The sequence below is a fragment of the Strix uralensis genome, chromosome 1 (assembly GCF_047716275.1).
Source record: "Strix uralensis isolate ZFMK-TIS-50842 chromosome 1, bStrUra1, whole genome shotgun sequence".
NCBI lineage: Eukaryota > Metazoa > Chordata > Aves > Strigiformes > Strigidae > Strix > Strix uralensis.
This window is the reverse complement of record NC_133972.1, coordinates 71,160,076-71,187,575: the sequence shown is the minus strand read 5'-3', so window position 1 is coordinate 71,187,575 and position 27,500 is coordinate 71,160,076. Positions and strand designations below refer to the sequence as shown.

The 27,500-nt window shown below is 35.2% G+C and overlaps 1 protein-coding gene across 4 annotated transcripts in view; it reads left to right on the top strand.

Annotated features, from left to right (window-relative positions):
• Window positions 1-27,500, top strand: part of ATP9B (ATPase phospholipid transporting 9B (putative)) — a 172,258-nt gene that overhangs the window by 109,279 nt on the left and 35,479 nt on the right. For all 4 annotated transcript variants that reach the window (XM_074870554.1, XM_074870545.1, XM_074870536.1 and 1 more), the window contains 3 exons: window positions 7,107-7,267; window positions 17,852-17,994; window positions 26,698-26,810. In XM_074870554.1, coding sequence (XP_074726655.1) covers window positions 7,107-7,267; window positions 17,852-17,994; window positions 26,698-26,810 — 417 coding nt within the window. The remainder of the gene's footprint in view (window positions 1-7,106; window positions 7,268-17,851; window positions 17,995-26,697; window positions 26,811-27,500) is intronic.

Sequence of the window (27,500 nt, the reverse complement as noted above, 5' to 3'; positions counted from 1 at the left end):
AGCTTAATCTAGATAGTCTACGAGAAGCTGAGTTACTAACACCTTTTTAATATGGAGTAAGCAAATGTTGGATTTTTTTAAATACATGTTTTTAAGTGTGTGCTTAATTTTAAAGATGTCTTTGAAAAAGCTACAAGGTTCTCATACCACTTACGAAATCTTACTAAACATACAGTGTGTCATATATATAAAACATGAATTCAGGCCCTACAGTGACAAAAATAAATGTGTGCAGCTTTCCATATGGAAAAAGTTATTTAGATCAGTCAGCTGCATGGTCTGAAGTGTAGATACTAGAATTCCCAAAATTTACACAACTGAAAGAGCTAGCTGTTGCTATCAATTTGTTAGGAACCTTATATAATTGTTTTTCTTGAAGGAAGTAGTACCTCGTACTGAGCTATTTCATTGACTTTTTTTTAACATATACCATAGTTTTTTAATAGTTATATAATTGCAAATTCTACACAATAAAAACTTTGAAACCAGTTCTCCCCATGCTAGTTTTGCAGTTACTTTGACAAACCTAATTATTTTCATCTGAGAGTAAGCCATGTTTTTTTAATCTACTCAGATATGAAAAAATGCTATCTCCACTGAGTGTTTTAATAATAGTGTGTAATGTGTAAAGCTGCTTATTCTGTATTCTGATCATTAAAAATACTGATTACATGACGGTATGCTAGAAAAATCTTGAAGATGGTGATGATCAATAGCTTAAAGAAGATATAACAAGCATTTGTAAAAGATACAGATGAAATATAAATCTGAAGATAGTGTTCTAGTGTAAAATCAAACATCTTTAAATCCTGATCTTTTTTGCCCCTAGAATTCCAAGTCTTACCCATTTTGATCAGACGTAAGGAGGATTGTGAGTGCTTAGAAACTCTCAATGTCCTCTGTATGAAATCTTGTGTACCTAGATTGTTTTAAATTGAAAAAATGGATGTCTTAAGAGTTCACTGTGTGAATGCTTTTGGTTGTTGAAGTCTCCAATATGACTGGTTATCTTAGATTATTGAAGTAATTATTATAAATTGATGGGTGGTCTTGAGAAAATGTTTTCAATTGATAGCTTCTAATAGGAGGAGGATATGTTACTAATACAACACAATCCCTATATGGATGCCAGGGTTTAAGAAGCCATTAACCTTTTCAGTTTCTTAATATGCTGTGTGCACGTTTTTATCATTCTTGTGTGTGATAAATGTGTAGCAAAGTCAGAGAACATATGGTCCCACAGCATGTGACTACTGGCACCTTAAGGTGCAAGTCTGTGACCGTATAAAGGTATATGAAGTGTAACTTTTTGCTAAGAAGGAAATATAATAGTTTCAGTACACAATCTGAGTTGTTAAAGTCCTTCGAATAATTAACTCAGAACATTTCAAACTACACGAGGTAAATGCTGTCGGCCGAGGAAGATCATAAAGAAATACAGGTCGCCCTGTAAAGGTACAGTGCTGTGCTTGGTACTGCATTACCGACAGAGAGCTTTTGAAAACAGTAGCTAACAACGATCTTGAGCACCCTCTGCTGACCAAACGATACATGGCATGTCTTTAACTGACACAAGTCTCCTTTTTTAGCTTTCAGTCAAACTAGAGCAAAATACTGAAATAAGGTAGAGGCAGGTATCAATTAATTGGCTTCACTGTTATATGTAAAGACTGATTCTAAAAAGAGACATCATACTGGAGAATATTTAGAGACATTGGGACAGTTGAACAAACTGCAAAAGTGTTAATGAAAACCAGATTTATAGTCAACTGGATATTAAGAATAGGTCACCTTCAATTTCTCTCATTTTGATCTTTTGAAACATAATGTTTTACTACCGATAGAGTAAATTATTGGCCTTAGGAAAAATCAGGACACAACTGAAAAAGAAGACACACTTAAGGTTATGAAATCTGTGGCCAGTATTTGTCAAAATGAGTCCCTTCAAGCAGTTGAGTCCACTATTTAAGTACAGTTGTGGATGTAGCTCACTGTTTTTATTGTAGTAGACTGAACTAGAGAGGATTAAGCACCTCCTAAAAACCTGGAAAGGACTTTCAAGTTTCACTTTGACTATCCAAACTCAGATGATGTTGAGTCTGGAAAAGGCAAGGATGATAAATAGAAATAAAGGAGGCAGAGACACTCTTTGAGTCTTCATTTTCTTTTAGCCATATCGATATTACTAGCTACAAAAGGGAATTTTGTTTCTGAAGTGATTAGTTTATTTCAAACATAGATATTATGCACTTAGGAATAGCTTGTTGAAGTAAAACCAGACAAGTCAGAAGGGTAATTTCAAACTGTAATAAATGTATTTAGCTTTTAAGAGCATTTAAACCTCTGGTTTTGAATATGCATCAAAACTTTAAAAAAAACATTATCTGCTTGCAGCTTATTCTTCTTCCTTTGGATGATAATGATGTATTTCTTCTTGAGTTTTAAAATATTTCTACTGTTTTAAATGCCAATCTGTTGGATATGGGCTGTTTCTTGTAATATAGATAAGTAATTGTAATTTGTTTCTTTGGTGATACAATGGATGCTAAATATCTAAAAATTTCTTGAAATCAGTGTAGAATAGATGTAATTCCATTCCATAAACCTGCAATAGTAACATAATGCCAGATATTTCAGTTTGGTCAAAGTGATGTTGGGTTGCATTAAAGCTAGCATGAAGGATGCGTGCCTTTTTTGCCAAAGGAAATGCATAAAATGTTACCGGAATCAAATGGACTCTTTTCTTATTATTTTTGCATAACTTAACTGGAGTGGACTAAATAACTGAAGTTTATTTCAGTTTTACTAAGTCAAGTAGAACCCCCCCACACCCCACCATGATTATTGCTCTAATTCTAAATTGAATAAAACCTGTCATAGGTTTTTAGTGCTTCAGAAAATGTTTTCAAGGTTTGTCATTGTTAAACCAGTGATTGGGATAAACCAGTGATTGGGATATTTGAAAATGTGAGAAAATACAGGGAGAGGTGACTTTTTTCACTAAGTTTTCACTTTATATCAGTGTGTTCTTTGCTTTTCCTACCTTTGAATCTACTGCTTCAAAGAATAAGATAGTGATTAAAAAGTGTAACGTGCTGTATGCAAGATTTGGTGGGTTTTATGCTAATCAAGATAGGCTTGTAGAGAAACACATTTGTCAGACCATTACTTGAGTACAGTGAATTAAGGAAAGGTACTTCCTAAACTTGAATTCACATGCTTTACTTGTTTTGATTCATTGTTATATTAGCTTAATATGGTTACCTGAATTGCTGAGCTGTCAAGAATTTGAATCATAGGAATAACCTTAGAACTAAGAGACTTAACAAAGCAGCAACATTTACAGATTCCAAAGTTGCTGTACGTGTTTTTAGTATCAAAGATTAAGGTAAGCAGATAATGATGCATCTCTTCATTTAGTTTTTAAACACAGATTAATAATCTATTATTCCCAGGGACTATAGGAAAGGTTTAACAGATTACTGAAACAAACCATAGGGGTTCAGATATATGCAGCTAATGGTATGTACATAAAAAATAATTTTATAAATGATTAAATGCTATGAATCATTTTTTCTTGGACAAAGCTTGTTTTTGTTAGCCCAAAGAAAAAGGATATATTATTTAAATTTTAATAATTTTAAATACTTACCTTAGTTTTTGCATAGATGTTACAACTAAGTTTAGACTAGAATTATTGAAAACATGAATAGTTGACTAGTATTCGAGGTTTAATAAAGTTAAGTTCAAAGCATGTATTAAGAACAGGAAAGAAAATTTTTATGTTTATGGTGCCAATTAAAGCCAAAGTCTATCTCAAACATACATACCATGAAATTCATTGTAGTCAATATGGTGTTTGTCAGTGCAGAACCAGACTGATTACTGAAATATAATTACTTTCGTGGAGGAATTTGGTTGTGGGAGAAGTATCTCCTAAGATAGTGCCTTAATACTTCAACAGCATTAGAGTGCTGTAGAAAGGCTATTTATGAGCAATTATTTCTAATGCACTTTAAACTGTAATTGAATAAAAAATTCCTGCACTCGACTATTTTGAGAAATCTTTACCATTGTGCAAAATTTAATTATCAAATTTTGCATTTCAGTATTCTAGCGTTACAAAATTTTCTCATTTTCCAAGTAATATATTTTTTCTAATGTTAGAAGGATTGTTCTATTACTACAATAATAGCTTCAGAGGATAACCTTTCCCAGAAGTTAAGCATCTAGAGCAGCAATAGCAATATTACTGTTCATGTTCTACTTCAGTAGTCAGAAAGGTCTTTTGGTTGCTTTCAACTTTTGCTAATTAAATTTTTTCTATATACCTTGTGGTCCAAAATGTGAAATTTAGACCTTTAAGCATTCTCTCATTCAAAAATAAAGTATTTAAAAACTTGTAGGATTTTTTTGGTGCAAGTAGGCAATGCCATACTTTTTATTGGTGGTATATGCCATTATTTTACTGAGAATCATTAGCTATTTAAAACTTTGTGCATAAATTAAAGAGGAGCTAAATGGATTTGCAGTTGTTGCCATTAGTAGCATTTTAGATTATACAGGCAATTATTGTGTTCATTATCGTAGAGCAGCCCCTTTGCAAAACTATTGTGGTTGTCTTAGACATTATGTACAAATTTTCCCCTAGAGATTAAAATTTCCAGTGGTGTGTTTAATTTTGTTAACATAGTTGTTTCAAATAGAACAAATATTATGACAAGTAGAAGAAAATCTGCTTTTCTAATATGGGAAATAGCAATAAATGTGGAAAATTACTCCAATTCTTAACTCATCTATTATATTGTCATAATTATTCTGGTTATGATTATTTTCAAAAGGAAGGAAATTGCTTTAAGTTGATATGTTTTACTAATGCTTTGATAAAATCAGTGTAGTTAAAATGAAGTTTACCCACTTTTCCAATATTCAGATGAATTTTAGAGAATGTCACTGAATTTCTACATGAAATGTATCTGGATAATTCAACAGTGTTTCATTAGATTGAGTGCAGAAGTTGTTTAAGTGGAAAGGCACAGAATTAAACTAATTAAGTATATTTCACTACATTATAGTAACTAATTTTTGAGAAATGGAGAATGCATTTCTATTAAAACTTTCTTTCTTTGTGTGCCTTCTTAAGTAGGGTTTTGCAATTGCCTTCACTTGCTAGTAAATGAAAATATTAACCTTGACTATGGCCAATTGTATGATCTGTATGAAAAAGGATGACATTATTAGTAACAAATCAAATGCTCTTGAGCAAGAGATTTATTGTGTGAAAAATTTTCATCATCAACTTTTTTTATTCTCTTAATATCTCTCCAAATGCATTTTTGTTGGATTCCAAACTTAAGTTCACATCTGTCTTCATCAATTAGAAAGGTGTTAATGCTTTGAATTAGCTGCGTATCAGTGTGCAGTGGACTAAATTTAATGTTTCTGTCCAAAAAGTGGCATTCTTTCCAAAGAAGCTCTTTATTCATTTCTGTTCTGGGGTGGGGTTTTCACTGGGGGGGGAGGGGGGAGCTGAGGGGAGAGATAGGCTTTCACTACCATGATGCAGGAAAAAAAAGTGTGAGGTAGTGGTTATGCATATTGCAAGACAGTGATTCTTTATTTTATTACAAAAAAAGACCAACTCTAGAAGGCCAGATTAAATCATTCCTTTCACTTTTTAATGGGATTTGGATGAATAGAGTAAAATATGCACTTTGCATTCATTGATAGCATCTTTAGGTTGAGGTAATTGAGTCTTTTTTCCCTGACTGAATGAATAATGACTTCATCTGATCCTCAGCGAGGCCTGAAACTTAGGCTGCCTTTGTCAACGCAAAAAGATCTGGGCTTTGAAACATGCTCTACTTCCCTGGCTTAATTTTTCTTCATTTTAATCCAAAAACCTATTTTTCTCAATAATTCAAGCATAAACTATGTAGTAGTTGAAGCAGCGGAAATTGCAAGATATTTGTTCTCGTTGTGCTGCTTTTTAAATGCAGCTGATAAATCAGCCGCTGTGGTCTTCAGCTGCCTGGTTCTCTAGGGAAGGGACAGCCCATGTTTAAGCAAGATTGTTGGAATTTTTAAGAACTATATTTAAAGTGGTTCTTTTGCAGACTGTTTGTTATCTAAGGAAGTGTTATGTTTTACTGGTCTTACTGGCAAGACCTGGAGATAAAAGGGGCATCTGTGACAGGGCCTAGGAAACTCTTCCTGACATAATTTTCCCACATATTTTACTGACTACAAGAACATCCCAAAAAGTGGAGTATAAATACTTAGCTTACAGCATACATTATTGAAATGGTGAGAGTCTTAGTTACATAGCTTAAAAATATTTTTTCATGAGAAAAAGTGGATGAAAGATAGCCTCTCAATGTTTTTGCTAAAATGTTTCTAAATCAAATACCTTTTTACTCATGACAAGTTGAAGCTCTGTTTTACTAGTTTGATTTGAAAATGGATATTCCACTTGATTGTTGTTTTTTGTTGTTATATGGAATAACTGAAAGCTTCATACAATTAAAAATTATTTCTGTGAAATTAGTTCAGATTTACAGACCGGTATGGAAGTATAGTTACAAGTTACAGTACACTAGTTATATGAATGAGAAGGTAGCTCTGTCACATTTGCCTGTTGATTCTTGAATCGAACAGGATTTTGATCTTCTAGCAGTAAAGGAGCAGTAGCTACCCTGCAAATATAATACACAGTGCCAGTATGTTTGCTGCATGCATGACAGAAAAAAATTATTCCTGCTCATTTGTTCATCTTTAACTGTCTTTTCTCCTTGCCCTCCTGTGTTCCTATCCTGGATCAGGAGATGGGGGAGGGACGTGTCAGATGTAAAGGCATTTAAAAGGCCTGCCTGGGACAATTCACACTGGTTCTGGGAATCGTTATTGTCTTGTAAACAGGGTACATCTATTGCATGCAAGCATAGGAGCAATAATCAATTCAGTTATCAAAATGCAGTTAATTGTTAAGAGTGCATGGATTTTTAATAGGTAGGAATAAAGCCAATAAAACCGCTAATTATTTGCATCGCAAAAATGCCGATTTAAGAAGAGCTCACGGCTAACTTGCTTTATACTTCTTCCTCTAGGTTGGCTTGCTGGACCTGGAGTTGAATCAACTGACCAAAGCCCTGTTTTTGGCTTTAGTTGCACTATCGGTTGTTATGGTAACCTTGCAAGGATTTGTAGGCCCATGGTATCGCAACCTTTTCCGGTTCCTCCTCCTGTTTTCCTATATCATCCCCATCAGGTATGTATAAGAATGAAAGAAAAACAAATGTCTAATTTCACTGAATGTGACTTTCTTGAAATTTATACTTGCTTCTCATTGCAAAGGAAATTGATCTTATCAGGAAGCTGAAGGAGAAGGTGCCAACAAATCTGCTGATTCTTGAAGGATCACTGTACAGAAAACAATACTGTTGTATTTTTTTTTTGTATAATGTCCATCTTGCTGGAGTAATCAGGATATCTAATCCTTTACTAGCATAAATGTATTAATAAGGATACAATCTTTGTATATTTGAGAACGTGGTCTTAGGAAACATGTATTTGAGTGAATTGTTAGGAGTATTTTGGAATTCTATTTTTAATGCTTTAAATACTGAAAATGTTCAATTTCTCTGGTTAAAATACAGACTTTTTACTACAACAATGATTAATTTAAATGGAATGGCTGAATAATGTAGGTGCACTTTTACAATGAGAGGACTTTTAACATGTGTAACCAAGTAGAGACTTGCCCTGAATTAATTAATTCATTAAGCATGAGTACTGTATATTCAAATTGCAGATAAACTGGAACAGGAAATAATATCCATGTGTGTAATCAAGTCTTCTGTGGACACAGAAGTGAGAACAGTGACTCTGAAATGAATTTTTTTTCCTTGAATGGGTATTGCCTTTGCAAAATGGAAATACTCTCTCCTGTTAAAATATCCAGTGTTTAGATTAAGGTGATTGTTAATTTTAGATGCCCTCTGGAACTCTTCGGTTTGAGGCATGTCATTCACTGAGCCCAGTGGCTAGCCACAGAGGTAGCAGCAACTAAACTGTAGATAGGTTTAAGACCTATCCCCTCAGGTTTGCACACAATATTTAAATCCATGTTGTGTAAGGAAAAAAAAAAAAAACAAAAAAAAACAGGAGGATTTCATTAGGCATTTTAATCTAAGCTTATGTAATTTACACATTACTGTGTTCACATTTTTTAAGTACATGTCTGTGTGAAGGAAACTCTATCATATTTGACCGATTTGATACTCGGGAAGTATCTATCTTAAGGTTTTATAACTTAAAGGACCTGTATTTTTATACTCCTTTTGTGTTGCAAGAGCAACTGATTCTCTTGGGAAGTTGAAGGAGAAGGTTCCAGCAAATCTGCTGGGGAGTTGAGGAGATCTCATTGTAGAAAGTGGTCATCTTAGAACAGTTTCCACTTCCTTTAACTGGCTCTTGTTTTTTATTTGCACATTCATGTTTCAATTTTATGGTATCTTTCTAAACTGTCATTGTCATAACTCTCTTACTGCTTGTATGATGCTGCTGTTCAGGTCATGTCATCATTTCCCTCGTGTGCACATAGTTATTGAGTATTAAGCAACTTGTCCATATGAAGAGGCAAAAAATGCTGCATGCAAGGGATAAGTAAAGCCTACATATTGCTGAAAGATGCACTTAATCATCAAAGACATGTAGGGGAAGGAAAAAATGAGCTAAGAGTATAAAGGATCACTTGTCGCTCGCTGTGTTCTTCCACAATAAACATACTAACTTTAAAATGGTTAAAAGACAGATATATCTTTGTTACTGGATGCAAGAGGATTAAGAGCATACAGGTAGCATAAGTAAATTTGACTCTATATTGACAGTTCAACATATGCCACTGGAAAACATGTTGATTGAGCAGCTCATTTTCAACTTCAGAGTTGTTTAGTGGGCTTGTGGAATAGTTCTTGTCAAAAAATAATTTCTAGGATACACTTAAACCCATTTTTCAATTGCTTGTGGGAGATACTATACAAAGCAGAAGTATTAGAGAATGTGATTGGTTTAGTTCTGAGATGGAACATATAGGTACTCTATGGAAGATCAGACAGGAATCTATCAGAGAATGCTTTTCTCTCTAGAGGTTCATCTATTTCTATACCAAGTTTTCTTCAGATCATTCATATATATGGTCACTTCCCACACTGTTAGCAAAATAAGTAACTCTAGTCATGCCAGTGTTCAGACATAACTACACTTCTCTTCCTCTCTTCTGGATGTTAATCATGGAAATGACATACTTTTAGGCTGTATTTGGAGTGTAAATTCTTGGAGATGAACATTACAAGACTAATGACACTGAAGCACCTGGTGGTGTGTCCTCTCATTGTTTTAAAAATAGCTATATGGGGGAAATAATGAACTTTTCACAGGTAAAGGAAATGAACGTGGGAGATTAGGATTGAGTGGTAGAGGCAAAGCATATCTGAACTCATGCATGCATTAAATGTGTTGATTGATGGTTTTAGAGAATTCAGGAAGTTTATAAACATGGAGCTTTTTTGCAGTTCTGTTTGGCTTTTGTTTTGCAGGACAAGGGAAATTCCAGGTATGCAATAAAAATAATTTTCCATGGCCAGACATGTTAGGTGAAGATCATCAGGGAGAGATAACCAACTGTTAGCAGAGTTTAACTGATCTCTGTGCAGCCTCTCCTATAATTAATAGGAAGAGGAACTCCTTTTTTTTTTTTTTTCCTCTGGGGAGCAGCTAGTTCCTCATGATTCAGCTGCATCTTAAATACTCCTCTAGATCAGTGTTGCTTCACTGTGTGAGGGGTGTTACTGTGGGGCATGTAAGACTTCAGAAGTATAAACCTAAAGCAACTGAAAAAAAAACCCAAAACAGAATTAAAAAAAAAACCAAACCACAAAACAAAAAACATCACCACAACCAAACCAAAAATACCCCAACCACCAACACCCACACTACCATGCCCCCCTGCCAAAAGCCCAGCCTACAACATTGCATGCATTCTGTAGTGTACAAGGAATCAAGCAAAATGGAGAAAAAGTAATAGTAAACAAACATTGAAAGCTTAGCCCAGCTTTTAATTGGTTGTGTTAGAACCAGTATGCATAAAATGTTTTGAACAGCCCTACACCTTGACAAACATTTGCCCCTCAAAAATGACTCTTCTGTAACTGACATTTCTTTTTCCACTCTGAAGAGGCATAGCCCAGGGAGCCTCCGTAGGCACTCTGCCTCCCTACAAAGTTAATCTATTTGAATTTCTTAAAATTTATTGGGCAAGGAGGATAGAAAGCAAGTCCTTGACAGACTGTGCAGATCTAAATCTCTCTAGGATTATGCTCACCCATTCTCTGAGTTTTTTCATGTTCCTCTGTATTCTTAGCCTTTTTTCTGCTTGGCTCTAGCCAGTTTGAGGTGCATTAATGCCTATCCATAGGTTCCTCCAATGTCACTGAGACCATTTCATTACTTGTTTTAAATAAAATCATTAATTGAAATACATTGTCCATTAGTTTACAAGATCTTGTCTATATCACCTAGTGCAGTTATCACTTAGCAGGCAGGGGGAGAGCTTTTTCTCTTCAGATATGTCCATGCTGCCGCTTTTTGTGATACCAGCATGGAAGTTCTTAGGCCTGAGATGTTTGAGGTTTTTTGTTTGTTTTAAAGAGTAAAGTCCTTTTGTTGAACAACTTGTATTTTTTCTGGATTGTCTATTTTCTGAATGATAAAAGGCAGAGGACAAAAACAGTCATGCTAATGAGAAGTCAGCAGCTCAAATGGGGGAGGATGAGGTTAAAGCTTTGTCATCGTTATGCTGTCTTTTCCTGGTTACCCAGTTTAACTCTATCACTGTGATTATAGATACATTCTTTTTGATTTTATATCTCTTTAAAATCAGGCTTACATTTTTATCAGGAGATTTTAATTTCCCTTTTGTGTAGAACTGAAGACATTTACTGTACACATTTAAAATTTTGATAGAAATCATGTAAGTCTGGAGGAGTTTCTCCTTCAATTTTTTGCAACTACTAATTTGATCAGTTTTAATTTTAACTTTTTTGAAAAAGCTGCCAGAGAGACAGTTACCAATACTTGTATTTTTAAGTACAGGAGAACAAAAGAGACTTCAATCAACATGAGATGCAAGATACCCACTCTAAACTACTGAGCTGAAAAACCCAGTGTGTATATGGGTGCAGGAAGCATTATTGGGCTGTTAGAGAGCCTTGCCACAAAGCAATTATGTCCTTTTCCATGGCATTTAGTTGTAGCATCTCTTCATCAGATCACTTTTGAGCTGCTGTAGTAATTGGTTCAGAACTGACAGCCAATGCCAAAGAAAAGGCTAGCCTCAGTGATGGTAGTGCAGCACTGTGGTGGTTTAGCCCCTGCCGGGGTCTGAGACCAGGAGGCTGCTGCCCCTCCCCCACAAAGGGAGTGAAATGCAAAGCCCTGGGGCTGAGATAAGGAAAGGTTTAATACAACAGAGCAACAGCAACACAACAAACAACAACAACAACAGTAACAATAATAATAATGAACAGAGCAAAATATCTACAATACAGCAGTGAGAAGCGCGATGGCATAACACACGTGTTAACCAACGGACCCCTCTGGCTTCAGCGCCAGGATGTGACATCCCCATGGTATCTGAATAAGCCAGCTAGAGCTTCCCCCGCCACTGCTGGGGAAACTTAACCCTATCCTGGCTAAACCAGGACAACCACCAAACTGGATCCCCTCCACCACCAAGTCATGGGACTTTGTTTATTCATTGTCCAGTCTTCTTCAACACCTTGAAGACAAAGTGAGTTGCACTTTGACTTGAGTCCTTTTGTTTGTTTTTTGTTTTTCCTCAAAAAAATGTAGCCAGGAAAGTTTTTCAAGATAATTTAGGCTTAGCCAAGCAGTGTTTGTTGAAATTACTGCCTCATGTATACAGACATGTGAATCCTGTAGCTGTACATGCTTCCGCTAAACTGTTAAGAAATGTAAAGGATTTATAATAAAAGGATAAGGTATTGACTGGGGATCTGGTAAAAATGTGTATCATCCAGGCTCTATATTTAGTAGCAGTTCAAAGCTGGATTGACAGGGGCTTAATCGGCCATCTTTTTAGGAGGATCCTTTAGTTTTGTTGTACACTGAAGCTGAAATGTCTTCTGTCCTTTCCTTCAGACACCCTAAGGCTCCTGGGTACTGAGCCATTCTGCCAAAATAAGCTGTCCCAAACATCTGGAAGGAACTGCCTTGCACTTAAGTAGTAAAGTTTTGGGGCACTACCTGGCTCCTGACTTCTTTTTTCTGGGCCTTTAAGAGGAGCATCTAAAGAAAATCCTTCAAGTTACGTCAGTTTATGACCGTTTCCAGTGGGCAGTGAGGAAAACACTGCTAGGAAGTCTTGTACATGAAATTCATAAATATTTAATCAAATCCCAGATCATACAAATAGGTGTATCTGTGTATTCCCAAGATCCAGGGAACTCACACCTATGCAGGACTGTAGTGGCTATCTAACAGCAGCAAGCAGCTATGCTGCTTTCAGTCATATTGTAGTTTGTGCTGTCTGTGTTGGAGCTCTAATCTGTATAACATATACATGTGAGAGTATCAGTATATGCAGTCTCACATATACAGGCAGAATATATATTAGAGATGTGATGCAAAGCGCTCAGTGTGAAAAAGCTAAAGAGTTACTCTTAAAGTAGTTTAAGCAGTCCTTATAAATGCTTTTATACCATACCATGATATATAATGCAATCTACATAGAGACTGAAAAATACATGAAGCTTCTTTTACTTTCTACAAACTAATTTTGACTTCTTCATGCAGCAGGGGCTATGGTGTGTGTGTCTCATGCTAAGAGTAAGTCTTACCCTGCCCAGTATGGTGCTGTACTACTGCCTGAGCTAGCTTTGTGCTTTTCTTACAATGTCTGATATTCATGCTACATAAAGAAAGCACAATCAGGTTGTTTTTTTTTTTTTTAAAAAAAAGACATTTTTTAACTGATCTACTGCAGTAGACATTTTTCCTTTTTAATCTTGTGACATTGCCTATTTGCTCCTAGTTGGTTTTCTGTTTTTAATCTAATAGTATTATGGTAAGTAATGCCAAATTTGTCTGGAATACACTAAAAATATTCATGTTCTAAAAATTATTTGTATTAGACATCTAATGTCAATATTGTTGCTATTGTATAAGAGGCTTAAGGAAAGAAGGCATCTGACCTGATAAATATGAAAATAATAAAAAAACATTTTAAGTAGGAAGCATTTATTGTTATTCTGAGCTGTATATGCTATGTCTCTTGTGCCAAGGCACTTGTTTGACATGCGTTCTATTTGTATTTTGCACTCTACTATGTTTTCAGCCTGTAAGAAATTCATAGATTAATTTTCTCATTAATTATTTGCCAGTTTTCCTCCTGAGGTTTTAAGTTCTACCTATGTTACAACATCTAATTATCTGTACCTAGGTTGCATGTGGCCCTTGAAAAACTACATGTGCCACCGTTGCTATAGCAATCCAATGTTGATACGCATTTTTTTGCCACACATTTAAGCATAAATGTGTAGGATTGCATTCTCTTTTAAAGTTACATTCATTGCCTCGGTTTTATGTAAAGTGCTGGGTGTACCTTCTTTCATTTCCTTTTATATGCTTGTATAATAGACAAAATTTAGAAAAATTACTTCAAGAGAACTAGTGAGACCAATTATTAAATGAGAACACAGATCTGAGGCTCTTCTTGGGAGTATCAGATAGATAGCAGAAAACTAATTAAAATGTATACAGTGGGCTAAACACAAAAGGAATATTATATTCAGATTTCCTTTCCAAATAAAATATGGGAGAAGGGGAATTAGAGGAAATCAAAGGAATGAGCTGTGGGTTGATTTTTATTTATTTAGATCTTGATAGAATATTGTGTTTAAAAGAAGTAACTTCTGTTTTGTTCTATTTTTATTTGTTTAGTGCCAGTTAATAGAAGTTGTCTGGCTCCAAAAATCACTTTCTGTGAAGATTTAACTTTCCAGGCATGCTGAAATAAAACGTGGTTGTTTTTTGGCCAGTAATTTTAAATTATTACACATCAGTTTCTAGATTCTAAATAATGTGTCTATCTGTGTATGGTTTATGGCTGTTTCAAGCAAGTAGGGATATGGGAAGGTTAGGGGCTATAGCTATAGGGGACTGGGTACAGTTTTGGGTACTAACGTGACATGATCTTCAGTATTTTATTTAGAAGTCCTGAAAATAAAAAGGCTACATTACAATTATTTAATTTATTTTAAAAATTGAATACCACTACAAGTACCCATACTGTATCTAGAATTTTGGCAGGGCTTTGTTTTTTGCTATGAAACTTCAGCTTACATACAGAACTGCTCAGGAAGTACTTCCTGCCTGCAAGAGCTCAAATAAAGCTATCATACAATTTTGATCCAGATTCATACTTGAATTTTATTAGGCACAGTATCACTTTGTTCACAAAATTGTCCTTGATAACTTCATTAGGTCTTGATTGCTTTTCACTGAGTTATGAATGGCAGAATGTTTCTGGAGTTTCTAAATATTTTTGTCTGAAACTTTCTCTGTGAAGGCCCTTGCTTATTGGCAAATTTGTCCATTTTGACTGAAAACCAAAATCAGACTTCTTTACAAAGGGACCTAATATCATTACCATTTGGGAAAAAATGAAATTTAGGAGTTCTGTAAATATGAATTTGTTTAACCTAAAACACTACCAATGTTTTTGAGGAAATAAAAGCAAAATTATCTGGTTTTAACCTGTAGTAAAAAGCAGTGTGGATTCTGAAATGTTGTGTTACTGAGTTGTTCTGAAGCTGAATTGCAGAGAAATGCCACCCTGGCTCTTAATGGAATAAATGCCCAAGTTGGATAAAAGTTGCCTTAGGTTTGCCTGCTCTAGGGTAACTTGTACTGAGGTTGAGACACAAGAAACTTCACGCTATTATGTTCACTAAATATGCTCATTCTCTGCAACAGCCTTCAAATACCCATATCAACATACTGTGTCTAAAGATCACATGTTGATTGGTTTGCTAAAAATGAGTGTTACTGATGCAACAATGTGCTAATGTTATATGATGCTGTTCTGTGCATTTTCATTAATAACTGATATATATGGAGTCTTTTAAATTGGATAAAATTGAGGAGGATTTAAAAACTGGTGAATTTAAAATGTTTTTGGTTATATAATGAGGTTTCTTAAAGTCCACAAAGGATTTATGAGAAATTATAGCTAATACTGTCAAGCACTGAAAGTAGCTTGGTGTTGAGTAAGCTTAGTATCTCCTTGTTTTATTGTGTAAAAGTTCTTGGACTTTTCAGTCAAGTATTTCTATCCATTCCTGTGAAGCTCTGTTAGAGAAATTTCTAGTTTTGAAAGCAAACTCAGGATTAATAGGCCTCCATCATTTTTAGTGTTATGCAATATCCGTAATGTGCTAGGTGAAGGACATCAGAGCAGGTTACAGTGTACAAATTTTAGAATTATTACTAAAAATGTATCAATAGCCCTCATTTTTTTGCTTATTTTATTCCTGTTTAATTCTTTATTCATCTTAACAATTCATGCATATACCAAATATCTTTCTGTGTGCCAGAAAGCTGTCTTGGACTATACTAGTCACTGGGGAGACGTTATTTCTCTGGAGGCCAGTGGTGCCAGCTTTCTATTAGGTCCATCAACATAAAGTGGGTACACTCTGTTCCACTTAGCAGTGTATGCTGGAAAGCTAGGGTAATTCCTGAAATGCCTCAATGCTTTGAAATACAGATTTCTCCTCACTGCTCAGCAAGAGAAGCTGTCTTTTTTTCTTTTTTTTCCCTACCTTTATATTTAAGTGAGATTATAATTAAATGCATATATAGAGTGTTTAGAACATCAAAATCAGATAACACACACACACTTACAAAGGTGCAAGTGAAGATATGAACTGCACTTCAGCTTTAAGACTTTTCTAATTTAATCTCACTGAAGTGCACTTTTTCCTATTTGGATGTCTTTGTAGGTCTCCATTGGTAGAGCAGCCATGTGAATTTCTCTCTTTGTGTGCCATGTACCTGAGATTGCAGCCTTAAATAGAGCTTTCATCTCAGAATTCCTGTCTTGGTAGCCCAGGCAGAAAAAAAATATATATAGCCCAAATGCCTCTTTGAAGTGGGGCGATGAGCAGCTTTCATCCTTCACTTACCCTGCTTACTCCTGGCTAGAGCAAATGTCTAGCTATACGTGTTTCTTGAGCTAGACAGTGTCCTTTGTACTTGACTGGCAAACTAGCAGGTTCTCATCCCTAAGACAAGTAAATCTTTTGCTCTTCCTTCTGGTGACTAATACATATCACGGTGTGAAGTGTTACACTGATTCTTATATTCTCTCTAACTCTGCAAGTTAGCAGACATACATAATACAAGTACTGGTTGCTCATTACTGGCTCTGGATTGAGTACAATAGGGTAAAATTGTAGTTAACCAGTGTGAGGCAAGTGACTTCTGGTATTTTACTCCTTGTTATACTGTAATATTTTCAATAAAAAGAATCTGGTAGAGGAGTCCTTCTGTTGTCTGTCCTAATTTTTTTTTATATATTTGTGTGTCTGAAGACAGCTGAAGTTAGGAATGATATTGCAAAGCTAATTGGGGTATATCACCAGGTAGAAGGATGGTTTCCTGCTGCTGCTGATTTTAATGGGAAAATAAGAGCAAGTTAAAGAACAAAATACCATCTTGAATGGTCAAGAATCTTGTTTCTTTTTGTTGTGGAACATGTGTTGTCTTCTGCTGTACAAATTCAGGAAGGAGGGGATATGGAATAAACTGAATTTTTTCAGTGTGTGTTGAAACTTCAGATGTTCTCACAATTCTAGTTAAATACATCTTTTCTTTATGGGGTATTGCAGTTTGACTCACTGTTTCCTCCACTGTTACCTCAGGTAATTCACAATCAGTCTGTCGCTGTGATAGCAAGATGACAGATGAAAACTGTGACTGCTGTTTGGGTTATGCTGTAAAGCAGCACTTCAGGACTGTTAAAAAAAGGTCTGAAGTACGTTAGCAGTATTTTGACCTTGATATATACCTTTGAACAGTTTTAAAAGTCATGTTGCTAGAAACCTGTTATTAAACTTTGGGACTCTGAGTCCTGTGCCCTGGGCAAATTAGCTGCAAATAGTTCACATAGCCACTGTCCTAGCTGTTTTTTCGGTATTTCTGTTAGAGCAGGGTCAACAGAAATCAACACGTGCCTGACTTCAAGACTACAAGAGAAGTTGAGAAATGTAGTTATACTTTCCTAAAGAAAAGTAGTTTTTTACATAACTGACTTGAAGAGGTACAAAAATATTTGTACTTTCATGTCATAAAGAAAACATAGATGTTGTGGGGGTTTTTTAACAGATAAAAACTGTGACTTGAATAGGGATTGGGGCTTGTTTATGATAAAGTGTTTATAATAATCTTATATGTGTAAGTGTAGCAATGTAATTATGTCAAGAATCTCTACAAAGTGTTGCAATCTGTCTCATGCAGAAGGCACGGTGCTGCATTTGCTTGTATTGCAATAGCTTCTAAAAGTCTGAGATGGAGCCTGAATTTCTAATGTGATATATACTCTACAAACACATAACAAAAGCATTGTTTCAAAATTTTTGTGGCATATACTTAAAAATCTTAAAGATTTTTTTTCAGGTATCCTAAAAAGAGCTTCTAGTTTTATTTTTATAGTTGTAACTTTCACTTTGCCTAATATTCACGCTGATTATGGTATAAATTTCCTTTGCAGTTTACGTGTGAACTTGGACATGGGTAAGGCAGCCTATGGGTGGATGATTATGAAAGATGACAATATTCCTGGAACAGTTGTTCGAACTAGCACCATACCAGAAGAGTTGGGACGATTAGTTTATTTACTAACGGATAAAACAGGTATATCAGGTTACAATTCTGAAATGTGATGACTTTTCTAAAATTTCTAAACTTTATTCTATATTTGAATATGTTAATGTAAGAGTAGATTTAGACTGCTGATTTTTATTTTTCTCTAAAATTTTGAGCATGTGCTTCAGGACTTTTGTACCAGTGCCTGTAGGCTTAGGTAGGCCAGTACTTACATGTGAAAGTCAGTATTTGGCAGTAATTTGATTTACTCTGGTAGGAACACTCCTGCTATAGTAACAGAACACTGGATAGCATTAGTAAGAGTACCATATATCTTACTCTGAAAAGACTCTGGATTAGCACTCAGGATGCTATTTTATTGTGCACCTCATTTCTGTTGCAACATTGTATAATAGTAAAGTTAAGAATGGCCTTTGAGAGAGCAAGTAATTGCCGAAACAAGTCATGAGATCAGCCTCCAAAATGACATGTTATCCCCATGAAGTTAGTTGCTCCTTATTTTACAAACACCAGTTCTACAGCTGATTTCATCTTCATAACTATAGCGTGTTACTATACCTGACCTAGCATCCTGGAAAACGCAGTCCTTACCAGGATCACAAAGTAGGTAAGTGTGTGAAGAAGTAATAGTTTGCACTGTGCTGCTGTCTGCCGTTATGACTGAAACTTGTTAGTCTTACCATGCTCTTAGTTCTAGATGTATTTAAGGAATCTTAAAGTTTATTTTGGGAAATATCATCATAAATAACAAGTTAAATTCTCTAGGAAATACAGTATTTCTTCTCCTTTCTTCATTCTTTCTGAGACTGAATAAATCAGTTCTGGTAGACATACTGTTTTTTTTAAGAAGCTGAACATTTGAACTAAGAAAGTTGTTTCTCAAACAGCTGAAGAAATTTTTTAGTAGTTCTAAGTAAAATATAGTTCAAAATGGTGAGAAAGCATTTGGGGGGAGGGGGCAGGAGTTGGTCTATGTTATACAGTTCAGAGAGAATAATACACAGTTTACATCTCCTTCTGTTTGAAATAGTTCCACGTTCTCTCCCATGCTGAACACTTCCATTACTGTATATTTTGAAATGAAATGTAAATTTAATGTATTGTCATGTTTTCAAAACACACTTTCATTTTTTTCTATAGGTACATATGTTACCCTATACACTTTTGAATGCTATTCTTCTATTTTGTAAAAGATAAAGACAACTGCCACCTTTCTTAGCACATAGAAAAGCGTATTGCTAATTATAGTGTGGTAATTCTTCAAAGCAAGTGAACAATTCTTCTTTTAACAAGTTTTATTTCAGTTAGCTAATGATTTGTGTGCTATTTGAAACTGCTTATTGATTTTAATTGCACCCTTCATCATGATAATTTATGTAACTGAGTGCTGTCTTATCAAAGGCTTGAAATATGTAATTTACAGCATATGTTTGGAAAAAGAAGTATGTTCAAAAATAATGAATTTTCAAAACAATGCAGTAGAGTTCATTTGCCCAAAGCGCTACTTTGTAATCAAACCAACATATACTTCTTAAACTTTTCTGATAGAAAATCTAGTTACCATACCAAACTGGAAATGCAGTTCAAGTGTTGAGGTATTCTGATTACAGTGAGACAGCACTGCAAATTTTGAGGCTTGCTAAATAAAATGCTAACAGTTCATTCACCCAACTCTGCAATGCAGGAATTATATTCTTACTCTGGTGACCAGTTTATATTCTGAGGCACAAAGATTAGTCTACTGTCGTCTTTTCCTCAAGGTGTATGTACCTACTACCCTGTTTGAGAAATAGAAGATTGTTTGAAAAAGAAATTAAAAAAAGCTGCTGCAGTTCTACTTCCAGAAAGACAACCAATACACTTAACCTAATACAACAGTAATTAAAAACAAAGTTTTTCTCCTTAAATTTTTTTTTTTGCAACTTAAAATTTAGTGATATTGGGTTTTTCAAAGCAAAAATACTGTGTTACATCTATAAAGCTTTGAAAAGATACATTTTATTGACTGCATATACAAAGAGAAACAACCTTGTTTTGCTTCTGATTTTTTTTCTGGGTTTTTTTTCAATCCACATCATGTCACTTGCAATCACAGTAGTTCTGTTTAATTTTAAGAAGAAGCACTTGTATTCTGGCCTTTCAGAGAGCATACTTAAGTCTATTGTTAAATAGACAAATGTTAAAAGGCTTTTACCAGCAAATGTATTTATGAAGAGTTTGGAAGATTGCTAGCATTCAACCTCAGAGGCTTTTCAGAGCACTGAAGTCTACTGGAGGAAGGTCTGAATCTGTAAGTTAATGATGCAAAAATGAAAATAAAAGCAGTATTCTAGGGCAGTAGTTCCAAAATGTTTTGGACTAACAGTCAGCAGTCTCACCCTATGCACTTTTATCCAAGTGTTAGCTGAAAGCTGATGTAAGTGAAAATAAGCCTGGAGTCCAGCAAACATCACCAGCTTCAGAACACTGACCGTGGCCTTGCAGGCCACGCTGCCCTTCAGATTGCGATGAGGAACACTGCTCAATATCATTAGTCTTAAATGTCCTGCAAATTTTAAACTATTTTTAATTCTGGACAAACATGTAGCCAATGTACTTTTTACCTGAGTATATCGGTAGTTGCTTCTAGTTTCCTTTCCTGAATACGTTTGGTCTCATTCTACATTTTATCATAAATGTGAAACACAGTGTTGAGTAATGAACTGAATGTGTACAGTTAATCCATGATTGCCTCTGCATGATTATACATTGTTCATGAGAGCTGACTTCAGTATTTTTGCACTTGAATTTTCAGTTCTAGTCATAGAAACCAGTTGATTCTGTTCTTCTGCCCCCTCAAGGCTTGACTGTCAGAGAAAGAAGAGGGCCAATTTTGTAGGTCTGTCCAAGTGGGTGCTACTAAAAAGCAGGACTAAAAGGCGGATCAAGTTAAATGCAAACAGGTGAAGTTTTTCTCAATGTTGAAAATGAAAGGGAATCCAGAGAACTGTCCACAAAAATCTTATATTGTGGTCCAAGCTTCGCTGGAAATGATTGAGAATTAGTTGTTGAGTCTAAGGAGCATTGCATTACTAACGTAATTGCAAGGTAGTCCTTTGTATGATTGTAAATTGGGTTTGTGCTTCATCAATAAGCTTTTTGACAAGAAGCGTCCATCACAGTGGCTCTCTCATTTGCCACAGCAGAATAGAAAATGAAGTATCCCAATAATTGCATTATAGTTTCCTTATTGTGGGACAAGAAAGCAATGTGGTATAATTAGGTTTGATTGGAGTGCATGTTTCCGGTAAGATCTGAAATTAATGATGTTGCTATAGTGACACATCTGCGGCCACCAGTGCGTGAAACATAAAGTAATTCATTCGACAAGAGAAGACATCTGTTAACTGCAAGGATGCAGAGCATATTGACACTGACCAGAAATACTAGACGTTATGTGATAAATGAACAAATGATGCTGAAACAGGAGGACAGATAATTTGTACTTAATCTGCTGGGAGAACTTTAATCTTCTCACTGGTTGCATTTGACAATGCCATTGTTTAAAGAACAATGCTGCAGAGAACTCATAAATTTTAAAACTTAACTCAGGGTGCAGCCTATTAAAGCAATACATTAATTCCTTTGTTAGGGAGTTTTTATCTTCATGTAGAACAAAGCCATTACTAAAAACACCCACTAAAACAACAGGTTTTTTAGGACTCACATTTTAATTATAGCATCCATTACCCAAAATGCCATGTTGTTTGGACTTGAATCACATATAAGTTTGACAGAAAGGCATCATCCGTTATGGCAGGGAGGGGGGAGTGGGGTGGAACACGGTTACAGGGGGGAGCGGCTTCCAGCATTTTCCAAGGGCAGCTAAGCATGATATCTCGACCTCTCTGGGGTACAAAAAGATTCTAATCATGAAAGAAAAATAAAAATATTTGGTAATATTTATTGAACATTTTTGTTGCTTAGGATGTAGGATGGCAAACCTTTTGCTGTTCACAACAAGTACCAAAGTATTCAGCTAAAACAAACATGTAGAGTCTTCCAAGTGTAGTTATTTACTAATGCATGCACTTGTATTTGAGTTCTGTAATTAACATTTTAGCGGGTGTTTGGACCAAATGAGATACTTAACAGATATAATAGTTGAACAGATGCATAGAGCAATGGGATTCTTGATTTTCTGGTAAATCCTTGTTTTACACGATAGTGTATATGAGCTTTTTCATTAAATGTGCCTAATGTAAGGTACTATTAGAATAGTGAATTTCAGTAATTGTTTCTGAAAATTAATCTTTTAAGGTATACTTTAATTGAGTCTTTATCTGTTCAACATAAGCTACCACAGAGAAGGGGTAATTAAAAAAAATGCTGATAGAATGTTTCCTCACTTCTCTTTGATGGATATTCACACTATTGCCCTTACACTTCCTCTAACTCTATGATTTTTAGTACCACTAAGGTTGCAGGGTGAGTAGAGCAGACTAGAAATGGAAAGTTTTGATGGAGAGATCCTACGGGAAACTTCCAGACATGCACTCAAAGTAGGTCAGTCAAAGGAATCCTTACTTTGTGGCTTCTGTTGGACTCCCATGGGCTGAAAATGAACGGTATAGCCAATGAGCATGGATGTTGCTCTTAGATATTGCTGTCATTCTTGTGGGAACCAGAAGATGCAGAGGAAATAGCTACTGCATAACTGTGTTACCTGTTACCTCTACTGTTACCTTCTGCCCAGGAAGGAATAACCATATGTCAGCCCTCTTTGTCTTTGCCCTCATTCTTAATGGGTTGTACTGGGGTTTGTTTGGTTTGAGGTTTTGTGGTAGTTAGGTTTATGGCCTGTTGGTAAGTGAGCAGACATGTTCCATATATGTGTTTACCATGAGTATTTTCGTTTTCTTTTTACATTCTATACCAGGTTATATTTATTCCAGGGTTCATATAAAGAATTTAAATCTCCAGATTGTTGCCAACAGTCTAATTATTAAGAGCATTGGGCCTGATCTCCCTTAAAGTTTCCATAGAAATGTTCACATTTACACTGACTTTTATTTGCTGTTTAAGCAAATAGCTCAAACCAAGTACTCATATTTTTATTAAAAGTTACTCACCCTCTCAATTTCTCACAAAGTTATTAATTCTTCTGCTGTACATATTTTCTTGCTTTTTTGTTTTGGCCTTTTTAGATTGTTGGTATTGGTCCAAATTACCATCTAGTAGTATAGGATGAGAAAGATCTGCATCTGCTTCTCAAAAACAAAATAAAAAAACTACTGCTCTGTTGTGAATCACATCTGTTGCCACCCAGGGAATGATGCCTTCAGGACTTTTTCCTTAGAAATTAATTTCCTCTTTGCCTGCTTTACTCTGTGTTTAATGATACAATTGTAGGGGGGGAAAAAAAAAAAAAAGCTCTTGGCTTCATTAAAGAACATACTAAATTTTTCTTCAGCAATTGTATACTAACTTTTTGTCAGGATATATTCCTTGTATGGTACCTGCATTTCAGAGCAAAGTTTAAGAATGTATAATAGTAGTAGTAGATCGTATATTCATTAGCATAATTTCTGGAAGCTTTTCTAAAATAAGCTTTTTTATCTACTGACTCTTCATATTAGCCATGTTCTGAAAGTGTGGAATTGATAAGTAGGTCTTGAAAAAGCAATATTAGAAATAGAAAGCTCTTTCACTGTTCTTTAGTACTTATCACCTTGAGCAGACTAGAGAGCTCAGTTTTGGGTTGCTTTTCATTATAAAGTGAGCTATATTAGAAAATCTACCTCTAGATATTTGAAGGGCTTGCATTTGGGGGCATAAAGTGAAAGATGTGGGGTTTTCATCATGGTGTATTACTCTTCAACTAAAAAACTAAAATTTAAGACAGAACTGCTGCTAAAGTTAAAATGTGACTGATTGTCACCATTTAATATTTGGAACAAGTTGTTGGGAATGTTTCTGTCCTATTTTTGGTATTTCATTCATTAAGAGAATGTAGAAGTAAATTCTAAATTTATATACATGGTGAAACTTCCATGTGGATGACTGAAAAAGGTGTATTTTGATTTACTGCAGAAACTTTTAGGAGCTCTTTCATAAATGCAGCTACCCATGTTTGTCTAATAAGATGTCCGGTTTATTGTGACTATTGTTGAAAGCCTTACACTAGTCTTAAGAAGCATGAGCAAACTGTAATTGTTGTTTGTTCTCTTCTTTTCTTTCTTTGCTTTTTTTAGTCTTTTTTTTTTTATTACAATTTTGTGGAGCAGGTACAGGTGTTTTTGTAGCCTTTTCGTATGTCATAGATGTTTCCTATTACTGTAGCTGATAAAAAGGCTTGTATAAGTAATATATATAAGATGCAAATATTGAATCAGAATTGCTGGAATGTTTATTTCTGTCTTTACAAGTTGATTTTTTTCCTCCCGCATTTTTCCTAAACCTCCTTCCCTGGCTTCTGATTGTTGCAGGATAGGAAGATCCATACTTTTCTACTCAGAAGCTTTTCTTTTCTACTTGCTGAGAAGAGGTTGGGGGGAGGGAACACACAAATTTTCCACCTATCTATCTTTCCCTCACCAAGCATGATTTGGAGTTGGACTGATTTAATGGTGTCAGAAGAAATAATCTTTCCATATAATAATCATAGGGCTAATTTTGTTTCCTGCTCAGTTTTCCCAAGCAGCAATTACAGAACTAGTGGGAAGCAAATTTGACAGTTGCCTGCTGTCTCAAGTTTTGAGTAGCATTTAGTTTCACAACTCCTAGGGAATGTTTATTTTAATCCAAAGGCTTGGCACAGCTAAGGGCAGTGAGAAGATATTAGTATGACTGGAAAGTAAGGAAGGTGATGCAGATTTACTTGGAAATTTCTTGCAATAAACATTATTGAACAAAGTAGGTGGGTTTGGGGTTTTTTTTGGAAATGGAGATTTTAGTCTCGTGTTTGTTAGTGGAAACTTTCATGTTTCTCATGTGCAAACTAGCGATTGTATTTTTCTAGTCTGTCATTAAAGTAAAAAATTTCATGAACAAATTTAACAAAAGGACTCAAAGTACAGCTTTCTAAAGACAGAATTTCTCATGGTTTTATAAGACTACTGTAAAAACAAAATAATCTTCTTATCGCTTGTATAAAAGTAACAAAAAAATTCTGACTTGCTAATTCTAGAGATCAGGAACTTTGTATTTCTGGGCAGTTTTCCAACCTTGGGAGTATTCTAATTCTCATGTGAATTTTTCATAATGTTATGCATATTTTGTGGAGAATTTATGCATTTCACATAAGCCTTATTTTAAATATTTTTAAAAGTTCAAATAATATGACTATAGAAAAAAAATCCTCAACAGCATGTAAGGAAGAGTGAATGGGAAGGGTAATTTTTTTTAATGGTAGAGGGGGAATTTGGAATCATCATCTAGTGCTGGTAACACGGGAAAACGTGATCTGATAGTGCAGGATGATGATACGACAATTGGGATGAAGTGTCACTGTACAGATATTACCAGGGAGTAGGAGTGGTAGACATCTCAAGTATAACTGAGAAAGATGAGAGACTTTTACAGCCCTACCGAATCTTTGAAGATTACTAATCGTTCTTTCCCAATAGATGCATAAACTGGATGCTAACTGTCCAAACAGTTCTGTTTTCCAGATAGTAATTATAGCGTATGTCATGCTTTTAAGTCTTCTCTCTTGTGGCTTACTGTGTATTTTGGCATACTGGGACAAAGACATGATATAAAAATAGTCTAGATAAATAAAATTAATATGAAATACTTTATTCTGCAATTTTTATTTATAGATAATTATCATATGCTCCATATTAAAAATATTGTAGAAGCTTCAAGAATGTCACTTTTGGTACCATGTTCTGTTTACTTTTTTTATCATCAGATTTATATATTTTAATGACCCACAACTGTATGGTTAGATAGAAGAATAACTTTATACTATATTAATTTCACTGAGCAACCATAGAAAAGAAGCTTTAGGAAGGGCCATTATCAAAATAATCTTTTGTAAGTTGACCATGGGAAGCTAGGCGGTAGTGACCTCTTTCTGCCTGATGTGCACCATCATGGAAGGCTGAAGCCCCCACCCCTCAATTAGAGAACCGAGAGGCTGTGACTAGTTGGCAGAGGTGGACGCAAAGTGTCAGTCTGTGACTGACACCCTGTAGTTTCTTACAAATGTGAAGTGAGCTCTGAAAACACTGATTTTGTTTATTCTGGCTTATTCCGGTTGGAGGCTAAATCTATCACATTTGGAAGTGATGTTAGGTCTTAATGACTTATTTAAGATAACACTGAATGCACCCGTTTGCCAGAATGTCTGCCTTTGTACACGAAGTGCAGGATATCTGTATGAATTTCGGGGATTGGGGTTTTGGTTTTGCTTTAGATTTTCTGGTACATGGTACAAACTCTTGCATTGGCTTTTGAGAGTCAGTTCCATCCAGATTCTATATTTTCTATCTTTCGTATGAAAAGTTCTTGCCTTTTTTCAAGCTTGTGATTTAGTTGTGTTGGCAGAATCAGCTTGAAGGTGGAACCAGTGATTTCTTCTAGTATGACTAACTCTGATCTTTCACCACAAACATTCCTTTAATTAACTAAACTGATGCTAACTCATGATTCATTCCTTCTTTCCAAAAGAAAGATTTGGGGAGGTTTTTTGTGGCCTCATGGTATTTTTTTGCTGCTTTGTGATATACTACTTCTTTATTACAGGAACACTTACACAGAATGAGATGATATTTAAGCGCCTCCACCTAGGTACTGTGTCCTATGGAACAGACACAATGGATGAAATTCAGAGTCATATTATAAATTCTTATTCACAGGTATCTCATTTCATAAATTATTTACCTTTAATACTGAGATATTTTTAAACAGCATTGAAGTATTATTGTTACTGATCATGTCTAGAAATTTGAGATGCTATGAAAGTTCTTTCATTTGTAAGTATCTCTTAACAAATATGATGAAAGGGAAAAATGTGAGACAGTACGTAGTTCTCTCCTGATTCTGATATTCCTTGTAATACCCACTTAAAGGAGTTTACTTTTCTATTCCCCACTAGCAGAAATCTGTGTTAACCTGTCTATGCAGTGCAGTCTTTCTCCTGCCAAGTGATCTAGGCATAAGCTATTCATTATTGAGACTAGAAATCACAAGTGAGCGTCCAGAACAAGACAAACAGAATTGGCTCTTTGAAGATACTCATCAAGAATAGACATCAAAAAACTACATTAATTGGTATAACCAAAAAGTAAAAAAAATAGCTGTCAAAATTTATAAAAGCATATCTAAAAAGTGTTTTTAAAAAAATTAAGATGATTGCAAACAGCATAAAACTCGGGGTGGGGGGTAAGGGGGAGGAATGGAAAATTCCATATTGCTTGAGAGCGAGATGTTCTGGTGATATACGAGAGTGCTTGATCTGGAAAGTGTACAAGAGGATTGTGACTCCCTGTCTGTCTGTGGGTGAGTTGTGGGATGAAGAAGAAAGATGGAATTCTGCAAGCATCACT